The sequence below is a fragment of the Sus scrofa genome, chromosome 9, assembly GCF_054392235.1.
Source record: "Sus scrofa isolate SSC_HxYL_T2T_F1_AM1 chromosome 9, Sscrofa_HxYL_maternal_Yorkshire_Landrace_v2.0, whole genome shotgun sequence".
NCBI classification, from domain to species: Eukaryota; Metazoa; Chordata; class Mammalia; order Artiodactyla; family Suidae; genus Sus; species Sus scrofa.
In genome coordinates, this window is record NC_139391.1 from 46,726,897 (window position 1) to 46,743,946 (window position 17,050).

Genomic DNA, 17,050 nt, shown 5'->3' on the forward strand with positions numbered 1-17,050 from the left:
TGGCATCTGGTCACCCTGTCACCACCCTTCCTCACTACTGTCCTGTGCTGGCTCTAGGTCACCCGTCTCATACCTGGCTCCTTGTCTGCCTTTCCACTCCTTCTCTTTCATCATTCTCCCTGATTTCTTTTCTTTTCTTTTTTTTTTTGGTCTTTTTTTGCTTTTTTCTAGGGCCGCTCCCACGACATATGGAGGTTCACCAGGCTAGGGGTCTAATCAGAGCTGTAGCCACTGGCCTACGCCAGAGCCACAGCAACGCCAGATCCGAGCTGTGTCTGCAACCTACACCACAGCTCATGGCAACACCAGATCCTTAACCCACTGAGCAAGGGCAGGGAACCCGCAACCTCATGGTTCCTCGTCGGATTCGTTAACCACTGCGCCACGACGGGAACTCCACCATCCTCCCTGATTTCAACAGGCCAACCTTCTGGCCTGTCAGCTTTTGACCTTCTTTATCTCCTCTTTCTCTCTACAGGTGATCTGCCCACCCTCTGACAGCTTCCCATCCTGACCCAGTTAAGGCTCATTTGAATCACCCCTTTGCTAACTTCCTCCATTCCTTTGCCCCTCCTGCCCTCTGCTGCTCTTGCCTGGAAAAACCTGGGCCCTCTCCGAGGCCATCTTCCCTTCCTTGGTATGCCTGCACCCTGGCAGGTGAGTGACCCAATTAAGTCTCCTTTATGTTCATGGCCACAGACGTCAGTGGGTCACCTCAGCACCGCCCAGCATTTCTATTACGTTTCCCCAGGATGTTTATTTTCCCAACGTATTAGTTTTCTGATACTGTGCGTTTAACACATTATCAGGAATCACACATTATCAGGAATCTAATGGCTTATCTCATTTTTTATCTCAGTTGGAAGGTCAGAAGTTCTGGTGGGCTCCGCTGATTCTCTGGTGAGGGTCTTACAAGGCCAAAATCAAGGTGTTGGCCAGGCTGCCTCTTATCTGGGGGCTCAGGGCAAGAATTCACTTCCAACCTCACTTAGGTTGTTGGCAGAATCCAGTTCTTACAGCCGTAGGTGTGGTCCCTGTTTTCTTGCTGCCTGCTAGCTGGGCTGCTCTCCTTTCCTAGAGGCTGCCGGCAGTCCTCCTCACATGGCCTGTGGTGGCCTGTTGAATCACCCTGTGCTTCAGATCTCTTTCCGTCTCCCTCTTAGAGAAAGGTCTCTGCTCTTCAGGGTTCACATGATTGGATCAGGCCTACCCAGATGATCTTCTCTTTTCAGATCAATGCTGCCCTTTAATGTAACACAACCTCGGGGCGACATCTCATCTCATTCACAGATTCCAGGAGTAAGGGCTGTAGAAACTTGGGAGGCTCTTTTTAGAATTCCCCTACCACTCCCGCTTTTTTTTTTTTTTTTTTTTTTTTTTTAACCAGTCTGGATTTCTTATGGGTCTTAAAATTAAAAACAAATTTTTTTTATTGAAGTGTAGTTGATTTACAATATTGTGTTAGTTTCAGCTATACAGCAAACTGATTCAGTTACACATTACGTACATATGTATTTTTTTCCATTATAGATTATTGTAAGATGTTGAACTCCCACTTTTTTTATGACTATTTTATATTATCTACATTTTTCAAACCTGTCTTATCTGCCCTCCATCTCGTCACCCTCTTATTCAGCTGATGTCCTTGCTACTTGTGTGAAAACCCCTGAACTTCCTACCTTCAAGTTCACGAATCTCCCCTGGTCCATACCGATCCTCTTTGGCTTTACTCCTTGCTCTAGGCCCCTCCTTTCCTGCCTTCCTGAAGACTCTGCTTCTTCTCTTTCTTCTCCTCCTTGTTCATTAGTCTTTCCCTGTCTCCAGAATAATCACCATCAACATTACAACCATGCTCTAGTATCTCCCATCTTAAAAATAAACAACTCCCCTTGACTCTACCTCCCACACCAGTCATAGCTCAGCTTCATGAAAAAGAGGTCTACCCCCTCCCATTCACTTTCACTCACCCACTCCCAACTGGCTTCTCTCTCTCTTTTTTTTTTTTTTGTCTTTTTGCCTTTTCTTGGGCCGCACCTGCGGCATATGGAGGTTCCTAGGCTAGGGGTCTACTCGGAGCTGTAGCTGCTGGCCTATACCACAGCCACAGCCACGCCAGATCCGAGCCGCATCTGTGACCTACACCACAGCTCACGGCAACGCTGGGTCCTTAACCCACTGAGCAAGGGCAGGGATGGAACCCGCGACCTCATGGTTCCTAGTCGAATTCGTTAACCACTGTGCCACGATGGGAACTCCCCAACTGGCTTCTCTTACCACCACTCCATTGAACTGTTCTTGTTAAAGTCACTATTGCAGCATCACAAACCACTCCAACATCTAGCGGCTTTAAACATTTATGAATGTGTCTCATGCTGCTGCAGTTGATGGGCTTGGCTGGAAACTTCTCACTTGGCATTTCTTTCTCATGAGGTCACAGTCATCCCAGTGATAGGCTGAGCTGGATGTCCAAGATGGTGCACTGACATGGTGGCAGTTGATGGTGGCTGTTGGCTGGGAGCTTCACTGGGGCTGGTAATTGGAGTGCCTACATGTGGCCACTATGTGGATTGGGCTTTCAGACTGATATCTGGGTTCCAAGAAGGTGTGTCCTATGAGTGAGCATTCTTGGAAAATGAGGTGGAAACTGTAAGGCTTCTTGTGACCTAGCTTCGGAAGTTATGCATGACTTCTACCATATGCTATTGATTATGAGTAAGACCCAGAGCCATGCCAGGTACAAGGGGACAGGATTACACAGGAATATTTTATTTCGGAGGCCGTCTTTGAGACTAGCTACTCTAGTCGTCAACAACTTGGTCCTCATCTTACCCAACTGTTTCACCAAAGTTGACCTAGTTGATTGCTCTTTTTCAAAACTTTTGACTCATCCATAAAAAAGAACAAAACAATGCCATTTGTAGCAACACGGATGGAACTAGAGACTCTCATACGAAGTGAAGTAAGTCAGAAAGAGAAAGACAAATACCACATGATATCACATATCTGAGATCCAATACATGGCACGCATGAACCTATCTACAGAAAAAAACCAAACTCACGGACATGGAGAACAGACTTGTTGTTGCCAAGGGGGAGGGGAGGGAGTTGGATGTACTGGGAGTTTGGGGTTAGTAGCTGCAAACTATTGCATTCGGAGTGGATATGAAATGAGATTCTGCTGTATGGCACAGGGAACTATATCTAATCATTTGTGGTGGAACACGATGGAGGATAATGTGAGAAAAAGAATGTATATATACACACATATACACACACATCATATATATATGTATATTTGTGTGTATATATATACACACATACATACACACATATGTGTACACACAATATACACATATATGGGTATACATACATACACACATATATATGTGTGTGTGTGTGTGTGTGTGTGTATATATACACACACAAATGTACATATATGTGTGTGTGTATATATGTATGTTTTTTGTCTTTTTTTTTAGGGTCCTACCCAAGGTATTTGGAAGTTCCTAGGCTAGGGGTTGAATTGGAGCTGTAGCCACCAGCCTATGCCACAACCACAGCAACACCAGATCCGAGCTGTATCTGGGATGTACACTGCAGCTTGTGGCAATGCCGATCCTATCCCACCGATTGAGCAAGGCCAGGGATTGAACCTGAATCCTCATGGATACTAGTTGGGTCCTTAACCCACTGAATCACAATGAGAACGCCAAGATAGCTATTTCTTGATTTTTCAATTATTCATTGACTTTCACCAATGGAAAATGAAGTTTAGCTCTCTTATATGCCCATTTCCTCCCCACCAAACACATATACTTAGCCTTCTCTCAGCCTTCAATATCGCTTTAGCACAATTTTTGGTTAAAATCACTATTTGGTGTTTATATTATATTATTATGACTCTATAAATATTTCACATCTAAGGCATGTAATGTGCTGTATGATTAGAATTCTTTTTTTCGTCCCTCTGGAGCTTCTGGAGTTAATATTTATGTCTTTTTTTTGGTTGTTGAGAATTAAAAAACAAAACAAACCCTTATTTTATTTTATTTTTTTGTTTTTTAGGGCTGCACCCAAGGCCATGGAGGTTCCCAGGCTAGGGGTTAAAGCAGAGCTACAGCTGCCGGCCTATACCACAGCCACAGCAATGCCAGATTCGAGCTGTGTCTGCAATCTACACCATAGCTCATGGCAACGCCGGATCCTTAACCCACTGAGCAAGGCCAGGGATCGAACCCTCAACCTCATGGTTCCTAGTTGGATTTGTTTCCACTGTGCCGCGATGGGGACTCCCCAAACCCTTATTTTAAAATAATTAAAGATGAACAGAAAGTTACAAAAATAGAATGAAAAGGAGTTCCCGGCGAGGTTCAGTGAGTTAAAGGATCTGGCGTTGCTACAATTGCAGCCTAGGTTGCAGCTGTGGCTTGGATTTGATCCCTGTCCTGGAAACTTCGATATGCTGCAGGAGAAGCCAAAAAAAAAAAAAAAAAAAAAAAAAGTATGTTGAGGTCCTGCATACCCTTCATCCAGCTTGCCTCAATGGTAACATCTATATAACCTTAGTACAATATCAGAACTGGAGTAAGTTCCCTGGTGGCCCAGTGGTTAGGGGTCTAGCATTGTCACTGCTGTGGTGCAGGTTTGATCCCTGGCCTGGGAACTTCTGCATGCCAGCCACACAAAACAACCCCCCCAAAAAAACAAATAGAAGACACCTGGAAATTGATATTGGCAAAATCCACAGCCCTTACTCAGATTCATCAGTCTTCCCTGTTTTAACTCTGAATGTATCTCAAAGTCACCACTTCTCTCTGTTTTGCCATACTGCCATCATCTGTTTTAGGACTACAGCAATAGCCTCCTGATTTTGTGCTTCTGCTTTTATTCTCCTCCTGTCCATTTTCCACAAAGCAGCAAGAGGGATCTTTAAAAACATTATTAGATCAAATCCTTTATCATTTCCCTGTTTCCCTTAGAATAAAATTCAAGCTCTTCATCATGACCTCCCAGGCCCTATGGGACCTGGCTCACACCTGCTTCTTCGGTGACATCTTGTACCCTCCTTGCCTGGGCACCTTGAGCCCTTTCTGTGCCCTCCACCTGGTTGTGCTTCTGCATCTCTTTGGAAATCTGGCCGTTTCTCATCCTTCCCATCCAGGCTCAAGAGCTCCCTCCTCAGTCTTGTCCTGATCATTCCAACTAAAGTGGCCTATCTTCTTATCACCTCTCAGGTGTGAACAATCCCTGTCTACAATAATCCGATTTACTTCTTAGGTTACTTGCTTCATGTCCATCTCCTCTTTTATGGGGAAGGAATTTGTCTATACCGCTCACTGCTCTGTTCCCACTGCGCTGCATAGATAATTACCCTTCCTGGCCTGGGATGCACGCTTAGTAAATGCTTGGATGGATATGAGTCAGGGACCCTGATAGGGAAGCCCATGTGCTCTGAGGGCTGTTGTATCAGCCAGGAGTTGTGAGTTACCAGAGAGAGGGACTGAGACTTGTCTTCGGATTGAACCCTCAGTGGTTTCTGCTCCCCCTTCCCAAGTCTTTCAGGATATAGAAGAAATAAAATGATACTTCTATCTTTGTATCAGCTTTCAAAATACAGGAGTCTGTGGAGTTCCTGCTGTGGTGCAGTGGGTTGAAAATGTGACTGTGGTGCCTTGGGTGACTGCAGAGTCACAGGTTCGATCCCTGGCCTGGAGCAGTGGGTTAAAGGATCTGGCGTTGCTGTAGTTGTGGCGTAGGTTGAGGCTTCGGCTTGGATTTAGTCCCTGGCCTGGGAAATTCCATATGTTGCAGGTGCCGCCATTAAAAAAAAAAAAAATAGCGCCTGTTTTTTGTGCTAAGGCCTATCATGACTCCTTTGGAAAGCCCTTTAGCCCGGCAAGGGGCCCTACATATGTATTCTCATGGCACTTTATTGAAGTAAAATTTCCATTTCATGAAATTCACCTGTTTTAACGTACAGTTTGATGAATTTTGACTAATATAAGTGCTCATGTAAGCACACCAAAAAGTTCCTTTGTGCTTTGGCTGTTTCCTTTTCTCAAAAATACCTGTGATAAAATGTCCAGAAGAGTTGGGTGGCATTAAATACACTCGCACTGTTGTGCCACCTCCCCAGCTTCCATCTCTAGAATGCTTTTCATCTTGCAAAACTGAAACTCTGTACCCATTAAATAATAACTCCCCATTCCCCTTCTCCCCAGCCCCTGGCAACCACCATTCGACTTCCTGGCTCTCTGAATTTGACTTTTGGCTTTTTATTTTTTTTATTGTGGTAAAAAATACATGTAAAATTTACATCTTAGGAGTTCCATCATGGCTCAGCAGTCACAGATTGGGCGTTGTCACTGCTGTGGCTCTGATTATAGGTGTGGCGCAAGTTTGATCACTGGCCTGGAAACTTCCACCTGCTAAGGTTGCGGCCCCACCCCAAATTTACTATCTTAACCACTTTTATTTATTTTATTTATATTTATTTTTATTTTGGCTTTTTATCTTTTTAGGGCCGCACCTGTGACATATGGAGGTTCCCAGACTAGGGGTTGAATCAGAGCTGTAGCCGCTGGCCTGCACCACAGCCACAGCAACACCAGGTCCGAGCCGCGTCAGCCACCTACACCACAGCTCACTGCAATGCTGGACCCTTATCCCACTGAGTGAGGCCAGGGATCGAACCTGGGTCCTCATGGATACTAGTCAGATTTGTTTCCAGTGAGCCACAACGGGAATTCCATCTCAAGTCCAGTCGTGTTAAATAACAGCTTCTTTTAAGGTACATTTAATTCACTTGTGAGTGCAGGAAACTCCTAACACGGTCTTCCATGGCTGCTCTGACAGCTCTTCCATGGTTAGGGAACCAGGCTGCTGTCTTCGTGCTGTGTCATTTGTCACAGGCAGTTTCTATCTCGTTGTCCAAGATGGCTGCTCCAGTTCCAGCCATCAGCTTCACATTCCAGCCAGCATGAAGGTGAAAGGGGTTGAAAGGCATGCATTCTCCCTTTAAAAGCACTTCATAGATATTATTTTGTGCTAATGTTCCATTGGACAGAATTTAGCTACATGTGCACATCTCGTTGCAAGGGACCTGGGAAAAGTCTTTATTCTGGACCACGTATTCTAGTTCTAATTTGCCGGTCCTCTTACTGAGAAAGGAGAGGAGAATGCATGCTGAGAAACCCCCAAGTACTGTCTGCTGCAGCTTCTCTACGTCCTGGCACTTATCACTGTACTGAACTCAATTCCTCACTTCTTACTTGGCTGTGGATTCCTTCAGCCAGGCGCTGTGTCATCTACCTCTTAGCATGGCCCAGTGCGTAATGTTTATTGTACGAACAAATGATTCCAGTGCTACCTACTGTCTCATTCTAGAAATCAGAGAAGTGAGGCACTGAAGGGTGAAGTGTTGAGGGTCATCCAGCCTGGGTTCCCACTGAATCCAGGAAGCTGCTTTCCCGCAGACTGGGCAGGTGGCCTCCACTGACTGTGCCCAGCCATTCTTTCGCCTCTGCTGCTGGGAACTCCAGCCATCAAAGGTCACTTCCGGTGTGGAAGCCACACTTGGCCTCCACGGAACTGTCCCATAGGTGCCACACTGGCCTCTACAGCCCATGCACACTTCTTTTTTTTGGCTGTACCTGCGTACCAGGGATCAAATCCATGCCACAGCAGTGACCCGAGTCACGCATTGATAATGCCTGATCCTTAAGCTGCTGAGCCACTGGGGAACTCTCAATATGTGCCCACCTCTGTAGCTCCCCTGCCCTGAGGTCTTCCCTTTGCCAGGCAAAGACAGGACACTATTGATCCTCCCTGAAAGGTGGAGGGGGACATTCAGTGCCTGAGAGCCCTGGGCAGGAAGGCAGTCCTACCCTCGTCCTGAAGGCCTCTGGCTTAGGAGGGAGTTGACGACCCTCACACTTTGCCAGAATTCTGAGGTCTCTGGAAGGACCCCAGCCCCTCTGATTCCTCAGTGGTAGATGAGGAAATGGTTTATTCCTAACCTGGGACTTGCTTCTGTCACATGTGAAGACAAACCTGCCCACCACAACATGGAGGCTATGAACAGAGAGGAGAGGGGCGTCATGCTGGGGGAAGTCATGCTGGGCTGCTGGAGGATGTGTGTCACAGGTCCCCTGGATGCTGTATATTTATTGCTTGTCCCTGTGCTATGGTGACCTTGCCCTTCCTGAGGGAGCCCCTTGATGTTGGGGGCGGGGGACCCTCACATTGCAGATACTTCTCTGTCTCAGTGGAATCAGAAATGGGGGTGTGGAGAGGGGCTTTCTGTTGCTATTGAGTGAGAATTCCATGCCCTTAGGCAGGGACCTAGATGGCCGAGGGGGTCATGGGAGAGGGGTGAGGAGGAGTGGGGAGGGAGTTGATGGGGTGGGATCTGGGCAAGTATGCAGGAACTGAGGCAGGCCCCAGCCCTCTTAGCCCTCTTTTTTTTTTAATTTTTTATTTATTTTTTATTTATTTTTTTTTTTTAGGGCCGCACTTGCGGCATATGGAGTTTCCCAGGCTAGGGATCTAATCAGAGCTGTAGCTGCCAGCCTGCCCCACAGCCACAACAATGCAGGATCTGAGCTGCATTTGCGACCTACACCACAGCTCATAGCAACGCTGGATCCTTAACTCACTGAGCGAGGCCAGGGATCAAACCCTCAACCTCATGGTTCCTAGTCAGATTCGTTTCTCCTGCGTCACAACGGGAACTCCTCCCCAGCCCTCTTTGTACTTAGCCAAGTCACTGCAGAAGTCCCATTCCCCCACAATCTCTCCTGACCTGACCAGAAAGGAACTGGTCGTGGCCTCTGAAAGCCTATGGCAGCAGCCCTGGCCTGCAGTCTTTCTGGGTCACCCTGTGTTGTGAGACAAGCTCTGACTTTATTTTTTAATTTTGATTTATTTTTTCTTTTTTGGCTGCTCCGAGGTGTATGGAGTTCCCGGTCCAAGGATCAGATCTGATCCATAGTCGAGACTGAAGTCGCAGCTGTGGCAATGCCGGATCCTTAACCCACTGTGCTGGGTTGGGGATTGAACCTGCATCCCAGCGCTCCCAAGATGCTGCTGATCCCATTGTGCCACAGTGGGAACTCCAGACAACCCTGACTTTAAGTTGTACAGCCTCTTCTCGGGCCCAGGCCTGTTCCCTCAGTCCTGCCTTCCTCCACAGTCCCTGAGCTTCCAATGGCCTCCGTGGCTTCTTAAGCTAATGCCACTCACTGTGGCTCTCCCCTCCTGAGCGTGGCTGCCAAGGGCAGTGCTGACTCCTCAGGCCACTGCGGGTGGGCTCGAAACTCTTCAGGGAAACAGCACCAGGGTAACAAAGACCATACGGAAGTCCTTACACAGGGTCCAGGGTCTCAGTCGGGGCTTTACACCTGGCTTCCCAGTTCCTTCCAGAAAGACCTTCTCTTAGTCCCTGAGGGAGGCATTTGAATCCCCTTCCTGTACAAGGACTCTTTTCATTTTCTGGCTGCAAGCAGGGCAGAACACGAGGGGTCTGTGTCTGGGGGGTCCCCACCTCTGGGGACCCCAGGTTGGCTGCACTGTGTGGAATGGCCCACAGCCCAGGCAGGGATGGGTGGGCCCCTGTGCTTGGTGACAAGAGCAGCTTCCTCTCTTCCCTGAGGGCTTCTCTCGCTTTCTTCGAACATGGCCACTACAGGGTCCACTGGCAAGGTCCAGGCATTGATGGGAGCTGTCCGAAGAGTGGGAGCCAGTGGTGTGAATTTAGATCCTGGGCCTTTAAGCAAACGCCGGAAAAAAAAAATCATCCTATCCAGTGCTAAATTTCAAATGAGTCAGCTTCTGCGTAGTCACCACCCTCTTTCCCCTAATTCCCTGGCAAAGCAGGGAAGGCCTTCGGCTGTGGGCCTGACTGCCAGCAACAGGGACTTAGAACCACCCTGTGATGATGTTCTAGCCCCTAATGCCAGGGGGCGCTGTTCCCCTTCCACTCAGTGACTTTTAGGGGCGTGAGCTGGGGATGGGCACCCGCAGTCCTTCATGTGGCCACACTGGTCCTTACACCTTGATGCGCTGCCCACCTACGGCCTCCCAAGCCTCCTCTCGGTGCCCCGCTCAATAGCAGATGTAACCTGACAGGGTGTTTCTTTTTCTTTTTAAACATTTTTTTTATTATAGCTGATTTACAATGTTCTGTCAATTTCTGCCGCGCAGCAAAGTGATACAGCCATACATCCATATACATTCTTTTTGACAGGGCATTTTTGAGATCAACCAGATCTGAGAGGAAAACATGGACTCTGCACCTTCGTGCTTATTAGCGTATTCTGGAACCAGCGCCATGTGGCTTAACTCACACATGCGCAGGTAAGGTCGTTCCCGCCAGGTGAATCAGCAGAGATGGAACATTCATTTATCGTGTTGGGTTGGGGTGGTTCTGAAGAGCCTGTCAAGCATTGGTCCATCCTTGGGGGCCGGGGGTAGGGGTGGGGGTGCAGAGAGGAAGGCCTTGCTGAAGCAGGTAAGGGGGGGAGGAAGAGGTGGTGGGTTGGATCTTCCGGCTAGGGGGTGGGGGCGGGCCTGGGGAGAGAGGAGCAAAGCAGAGACAGAGGACAGATTCCAGAGGCTTGGTTTTATTGTACAATATTCTTTTTCCTCAATGAGATGCCATAAGCTGTGTGACACTACACACGGTCACAGGACAGGGCAGAGCCGCCAGGTGGGGGAGCTGGGTGTTGGGAAAAGCATGTCCCGCTCATGGGTCTCACCCCATGGCCTCCCTCAGGCCCCCAGCGGACCCCGAGAAGGCAGGCCTGTGGGGCAGGATGCTGTCTGAAGGCTCAGGCACTGATGGGGGAGGAGGGCAGAGCCTCCCAGAGAAACACTTGGGCCAGACTCTGTAGGCCTCTGGGGCTCCACCTGGCCTGACTTCCTGCCCCCGGGTCAGAGTTCTGGAAGCTCTTAGGAACTTTTGATAGCCTGGGAAGGGGCTTGTCCTCCTTCGCCACCCTCCCAACTGCTGGTCGAGATGCTGGACTCCCATTTGTAGTTTCCTCAGGAGGGGAGGGATGATGGACCCTCTTCCCCCTGCCTCTCCAGCCCCTCATCACTGCCTTCCAGGCAGAATCTCCATTTTCACTGGACCATGCCCTGGGCCCAGGCACGTGCGCTGGGGTAAGAAGACTGCCTTTTTTCTGCCACAGAAAGTGTTTCCGGGGATGCTGAGTTGTCTCCTCACCTGATGGGCCACAAGCGCTTGGCACTCCCCTCACATCGGAGCTCTTCAGGCACCATCCCTCCTGCTGAAAGAGGTGCTAAGGCCCCCCTCCTCGTCCAGGTCTCTCCCAGGCAAGGATGACAGCCCCCTGGGTCTGGTGCCCCTCCCTCCTACTACCCTTCCATCCCCCCCACTCTCCATCAGGCCCCCAACCCTGGCTTCCCTTTTCACAAACTCCAAAGAAAAGGAAGGACAAGCCCTAAATAAACCAGACAGAAAGCAGCTCTGGAACAAAGAGGACGAATAGCCAGTGGCGTGCGGAGAGGGTACGAGGTGGCGGTGGGGGAGAGGGGGATAATGGCATGCAGCACTGGGAGTCCTTAGGAGCGGTGGGGTCCCCAGTTCTCCCCAAGGTGTGTGAGGGGTTGGGGGGAGGGGGTCAGCTGACTCAGAGAAGTAGGGTCTCTGCACTGGGCCTTGTGGCTTCGTGTATCTTCCACGGGCCCCATCAGTCACAGGGAGATGAAATCCATGGCCTGCAGGAGGGGCAGCGAGAGCAGAAGCAGCAGCAGCCACGAGGTGTTCTGGATTAGCAGGCTTATGCCCCCACACTTGACCAGTTTGTCTGTGGAGAGAACGGGGTGGAGAGGCAGGGCAGGAATGAAGAGGGACCAGGACTCAGCAGGCCCAGGCCCAGAGCAAGGCCGCCCTCCCATGGCGTCTGGGCTGGAACCAGGGCCAACCTGGTGGAACAGAACCAACCATCTTTCCCATTTGCCAGTTCCGGAGCCCTTGAACAAGTATCATCACCAGAGAACTATGGCTGACGTAGCTAGTGCCATCCCGTTTTCCAGGTGGCGAGAAGGTGTAGGGATGCCAAGTGACCTGCCCGCAGTCATGGGGGAAGTGTCCGCCACCACCGTCCGCCCGTCTGCCTGTCCCCTTAGCCCTTCCCCTGTTCTCGCTGAGGGCATGATTTCCGCCGGGAACAGGCAGCAGTGCGGGGAGAGGGGAAGGGTCGGGAACCACTGTCCTCTCGGGCCCGTTCCTCCCCAGCCCACCTCTCCCAGCTCACTCAGTCTTGTCGGGGGCTTGCCTCACCTCTGAACACAGAGATATTCTTGCTGGAGATGCTGGGCGTCTGGCCAGAGAGGTGGAGTTCGCATGCGTAGATCCCCTCATCTTTGGTAGTGAAGCCTGATAAGTAGAGGACCTTGATGTCGTACTTGCTGGAGAAGTTGGTTCGAGAGCGGTAGGAGTGCTCAGGGACCCCCACAGTGCCCAAGAGCACGTGCTTCTTTTTCTCGCGGGTCAGGCTGAACTCGTACTGAATGGGCAGGTTGGTGGTATTCTCATGGCGGCAGTCTAGACGAAGGCTCTGGTCCACCAGGCAGGCTGTCAGGCTGGTCACCTTCTGTCCACGGGCCACCTGCAAGACTGACACCAGCAGTGCCCCCTCCAAGTTGGGGAGGACCTGCAGAGCAGGGGAGCTCCCCACCCATATTGACAGCAGAGAAGGGCCTGGCTAGGGAGGGCATAGGGGTCTGCTCTCTGAGTACCTCTCTCCACCCAGAGGTCCGTGAGGGCTAGTCCGCCTTCCCCAGGGCAGACGCCAGCCTATCTCCCTCGTCTCCTCCAGTCCTGGGTCCCACCAGTATGTTCCAGTGGCAGGAGACCTCGGGGAGTTGATGCAACTTCCCGGTCCCCAATGGGAGATTTCCAGCTCAATATGGGGCAGGCTCAGAGACTTGTGTTTCTAAAAACCATCCCAGGGAGTCAGATCAACTAGGCTGCTCAGCTGACTTAGGGATGAAAAGGAGCCCTCTCTCCCTTAGTCACCCCTGCCTTCTGAGGTTGTGTGGAAGAAGCTAGCTTCTCTGAGGGGAAGGAAGCCAGGGTGCTTGGAATCCCAGCCCCGCCGCCCGCCTGGTACCTGTTAGCAAGAGAGCGATGCCAATGGTAGGGTTCATGGTGCCGGGGAGCTCAGTCCTGGACCTAGGCGTGCAACAGGGTGGGAATCAGCCAAGAGGCGGGGCAGGTATGCCCACATTTACTGCCAGGCCTGGGGGCCCCTGGGAGACATGCCATAATGGCCATGGGGGGCATCCAAGCCCCTCTCTGTAGCCCTCTCCCCTCCCACCTCTCAGTGAATGTGACAGACACTCGGCTCTTCCCAGTCAGAGAAAGCAAGAGGGATGGAGAACATACCCTTTGGTGGTGGGTATCTGTGCTGAATGCTTACTAGTTGGGTGACTTTGAGTAAGTGTCTTGAAATTACCACTTCCTCTTCCCTTCAGGAAGATAGGGACTTCCTATTTTTTAGTAAAATTCGCAGAACATAACATTTATTATTATAACCATTTTTGGCGGGGCTGTGCCTGTGGCATGCAGAATTTCCCCAGCCAGGGTCAAACCTGAGCCACAGCAGTGACAATGCCTAGTTCTTAACTCCCAGGCCACCAGGGAACTCCTCTCCTAAACCATTTTTAAGTGTACAGTTCAGAAGTGTTAAGTTCATTTACATTGTGGTGCAACCAATTTCCAGAACTCTTGACATCCTGCAAAACTAAAACGCTCTACCTGTTAAACAAAGACTTCCTATTTCGTATTCAGAAGAAAATCCCCGATGGCCAGACCTTTCTGGCAGATAACAGATGCCTGAAAGATACTGAACGAAACTGGGCTTTAGATACATAACACGGGGCCGTGATGGAGATTAAGAAAAATGACAAACATTTGGCACTGTAAGTAAGTGATCCACAAACATTAATTTCCTTTCTCTTAGATGACTGTGTGGCCAGGGATGACGTCAGGTATGTGTGGGGCCCCAGGTAGGATTGTACTTGGCCCACAGCGAAGGGTGTGAGGAAAACGGCAGTGCTGTCCTATTGCAAATGCGTGCATGTGTTCTCTGCCTTGGAACCAAGACCTTTCCAATTCTCTAGCTCTCCAGGAGGAATTCTTGGGCTTGCAGTTTTCCAGTTTGGCTTCCATAGCCTCCCTGCCTAGGCTCTCTGCCCTGTCTTATTTTTGCAGCCTAGGCTGAATCAATATTCTGGCAAGGAGACACAGAGCAGGTAGCCTAGCCTGTCCGCAGCGGAGTTCTCCAGGGAGAGGCCACAGGAGGGGGGTCGGCCGGGTGCGCAGGGCGCGCGACTCGCGGCTTCCAGGGTCCCAGGCGTTCAGCCCAGCTCCCAGAGGTGGGGAGGGAGGGGCGAGGCTGGGGTACTGCGGCGCCCGCGGACGCAGTCAACTCCTTCCCAGACCCCTGCCGAGAGGGACCCGGAGGTGCTGCTGGGGAAGAAAGGGGGACTGACATCTGGTTTTGATTAGCGGACGCTGAGTTACAGAGGAGGAGTGTGAGCTCGGGATCCAGGAGAGGAAGGGGTAGAAAGGAAGAAACGGGGCTGGGGCTGGCAGGGGATGGAGAGCCAAAGGGAGGGGTAGACAGCTGGTAGGGGAGGCGCAGTCTGTTTTCGTTTCCTGGGTCCCCGCAGCTCAGAACCCGCAGAAGCTTTGCGTTCCCTCCCTCTCAGCACGCGTTCGACTAACCCCACCCTTATTCCGTCTCCCCATTCCAATCTCCTCCATTCCCAATTGAAGTCCCCCTTCCCCCTCTCTCATCCTTTTCCAGTTCTCGCCTCCCCCGTCTGCCTGCCTTCCTCCCAGTCCCCGCCCGCGGCACTGCGGTTTCCCGTTCCTTGGATGCCCCGCACCCAGCCTGTCGCGAGGTCGGAGGGCAGAGATTCCCTCTAGTTTGGGGTCCTCGGTTCTCTCCCCCGAGTTTCGTCGCCCCCCGCCCCTGTCTTTGCAAGCGGGGCTTGGGGATGTGTGGGTGGCGAGCAGAACCCAAAACTGTCCTTGGCGCCCTTCCTCCCAGTTCTCCTCCAGCGCCCCCGCCCCAGGCAAACGTCCTCCGAGCGGGCGAAAGATGCGTTGCGGCCCCCGGCCTGCAGCCTTGGCGTCCGGCTCCCGCCCCTGCCTGGGAAGCAGACCCCTCCCCAGGCCCTGCACTGCTCCTTCCCTGAGCGCCCTCGGATGGTTTTCTGAAGCTTGGGGTCTGGAGAGCTTGCAGGGGCACCGAGGGCGCTCCGGGCCCCGCCCTGGCTCCAGTTCCCACCTGGGTTCCGGTCCCTCGCCGCCGCAGACTGCTCCGGACACGCCGCCGCCTCCAGTTGCTGCACCCTGCCCGGCACCCGCAGTTTTCACCAAGGGTGGGAGAGGAGGGGCGGGGAGGACCCGGGGGCTCGGCCAATCAGAGGCTGAGTGGGGAGCGAGAAGGGGTGGCAGAGGGAGGAGGAGGCGGTCCGATATTGGTGTGGGAGAGTGGCGGTCTGCAGTAAAGGGGGGCCCTCCCCCTGTGGCCGTTAGGCCTGGGCAGGGCAGGGAGGGTTCTGGACACTAGAGAGAAGGGCGGGGCCGCTCAGGGTGTGCCAGCCGACCCCCAGAGCCCCGCAAAATCGGTCCCCTTTTAAGGCTTTAACCCTTTCTTCTGACCCCGGCTTCAGAAGCCGGTGGGAGAGGGGTAAGGAATGGAGGATGGAGGTTAGGCAGCGCCCATGCCTCCTCCTTCCCTTTTCATCTGGAACCCATCTCCACGGGAACCTCTAGTGAGAGGTTTTGGTGTTGGAATATTACAGGCTTTCTCCAAAGAAAGATGGTGGGAGTGTTTTTCCACGTTGGAGCAGCATTTTCAGAAGCAAGGCAGGTACTGCGCCTGGTCTTCCCAGGTCCCCAGGCCTGCCTCGCCCCCTCATCCAGCCTAGAACATCCAGACCTGCAGGGGCTTTCTGCTCTGGGGCACTCCATCTCCTTCAGCTCCCGGGTACCTCCTGGCGCAGGCAGCTAGAAGGTTCTTCTCAGTTTCATGCACTCCTCCTCCCCCAACCCCCTCCCAAGTCCTGAGTACTGTCTGCTTGGTCTTCAGACAAGGGATGGGGTGCCGCCCTCCTCACCCAAGCCCTGTGCTGGACCCTGCACATCCACATCTGTGGCTACAATCTGCCGGGTTCATCTCATCCCACTCCCCATCCCACTTCCAGGCTGGAAGTGGGAGGGCTGGCCGCCGGACCTGGGCTGTGGAGCCCCTAGTCCTTGGAGCTGAGCCACTCCACAGCTGCATCCCAGCCCAGTGGGAGGGGGAAATGGTGGAATTGTGGGAAAGTGGAGGAGACAGGCCAACTCTAAAGGAGTAGCAGATACCAAGCTTTTAATCCCCTGGGGCAACCATTTTCTCCCTATCAATTTGAAGTCACCAGAAGCCCTGGGGTGACTTGTCTCTCCCACTCACAGGTGAGATAAATTTTTTTGAACAAAGGTTTATTTGATTGATTTGCATCCTTGTGGCTTCTTTGTGAATTCTGGTCGGGCCATCGTGTAGGCTGGCCCTGCCACCCTGTCATCTGCCTTTCTGTTCGCCTATGTCTTTTCTTCTCTTTTCCTTCTTTTTGTCTTTTAAGGGCCGCACTAGCGGGATATGGAGGTTCCCAGGTTAGGGGTCAAATCAGAGCTGTCGCTTCTGACCTATGCCACAGCCACAGCAACAGCAACACGGGATCTGAGCCGCGTCTGTGACCTACATCACAGCTCTCGGCAACGCTGGATCCTTAAGCCACTGAATGAGGCCAGGGATTGAACCTGCATCCTCATGGATGCTAGTCAGATTCATTTCTGATGAGCCACTAGGGGAACTCCTGTCCTCCTCTTTCTTCACAGAAGTCAGCCCTGGCACCTTCACTGCAGTTTCCATTACTGTAATGGCACTGTTGGAAGTCATCCCTGGGCTGGCAAGTGGGAGATCCACTTCCCTCTCCCTCCCTTGGAGGTTAGGTGCCTCCCAGCTCT

General features: G+C 51.6%; 1 protein-coding gene across 2 annotated transcripts; it reads right to left on the reverse strand.

Annotated features, from left to right (window-relative positions):
- Positions 1-10,132: 10,132 nt before the first annotated feature.
- On the reverse strand, positions 10,133-15,416 carry THY1 (Thy-1 cell surface antigen). 2 transcript variants are annotated; one of them, XM_005667396.4, is made up of 4 exons: positions 15,327-15,416; positions 13,140-13,201; positions 12,308-12,643; positions 10,133-11,831 (listed from the first exon to the last, which is right to left on the reverse strand). In XM_005667396.4, exons 2-4 carry the CDS (start codon positions 13,174-13,176, stop codon positions 11,719-11,721), a joined length of 486 nt encoding a protein of 161 aa, XP_005667453.1. In that variant the 5' UTR covers positions 13,177-13,201; positions 15,327-15,416; the 3' UTR covers positions 10,133-11,718. The 2 variants fall into 2 exon arrangements, with proteins under 2 accessions (XP_005667453.1, NP_001139601.1); NM_001146129.1 differs by lacking the exon at positions 15,327-15,416 and having other exon boundaries at positions 11,719-11,831; positions 13,140-13,176.
- Between the last annotated feature and the right edge of the window lie 1,634 nt (positions 15,417-17,050).

Excerpts from the sequence above, each read along its gene's own strand:
- THY1 (XM_005667396.4), bottom strand. The coding sequence starts at position 13,176 with ATGAACCCTACCATTGGCATCGCTCTCTTGCTAACAG. Across the intron at positions 12,644-13,139 it reads CATCGCTCTCTTGCTAACAG|TCTTGCAGGTGGCCCGTGGA; the intron begins GTACCAGGCGGG and ends TGCTGGTGTCAG. Across the intron at positions 11,832-12,307 it reads GAATATCTCTGTGTTCAGAG|ACAAACTGGTCAAGTGTGGG; the intron begins GTGAGGCAAGCC and ends TTCTCTCCACAG.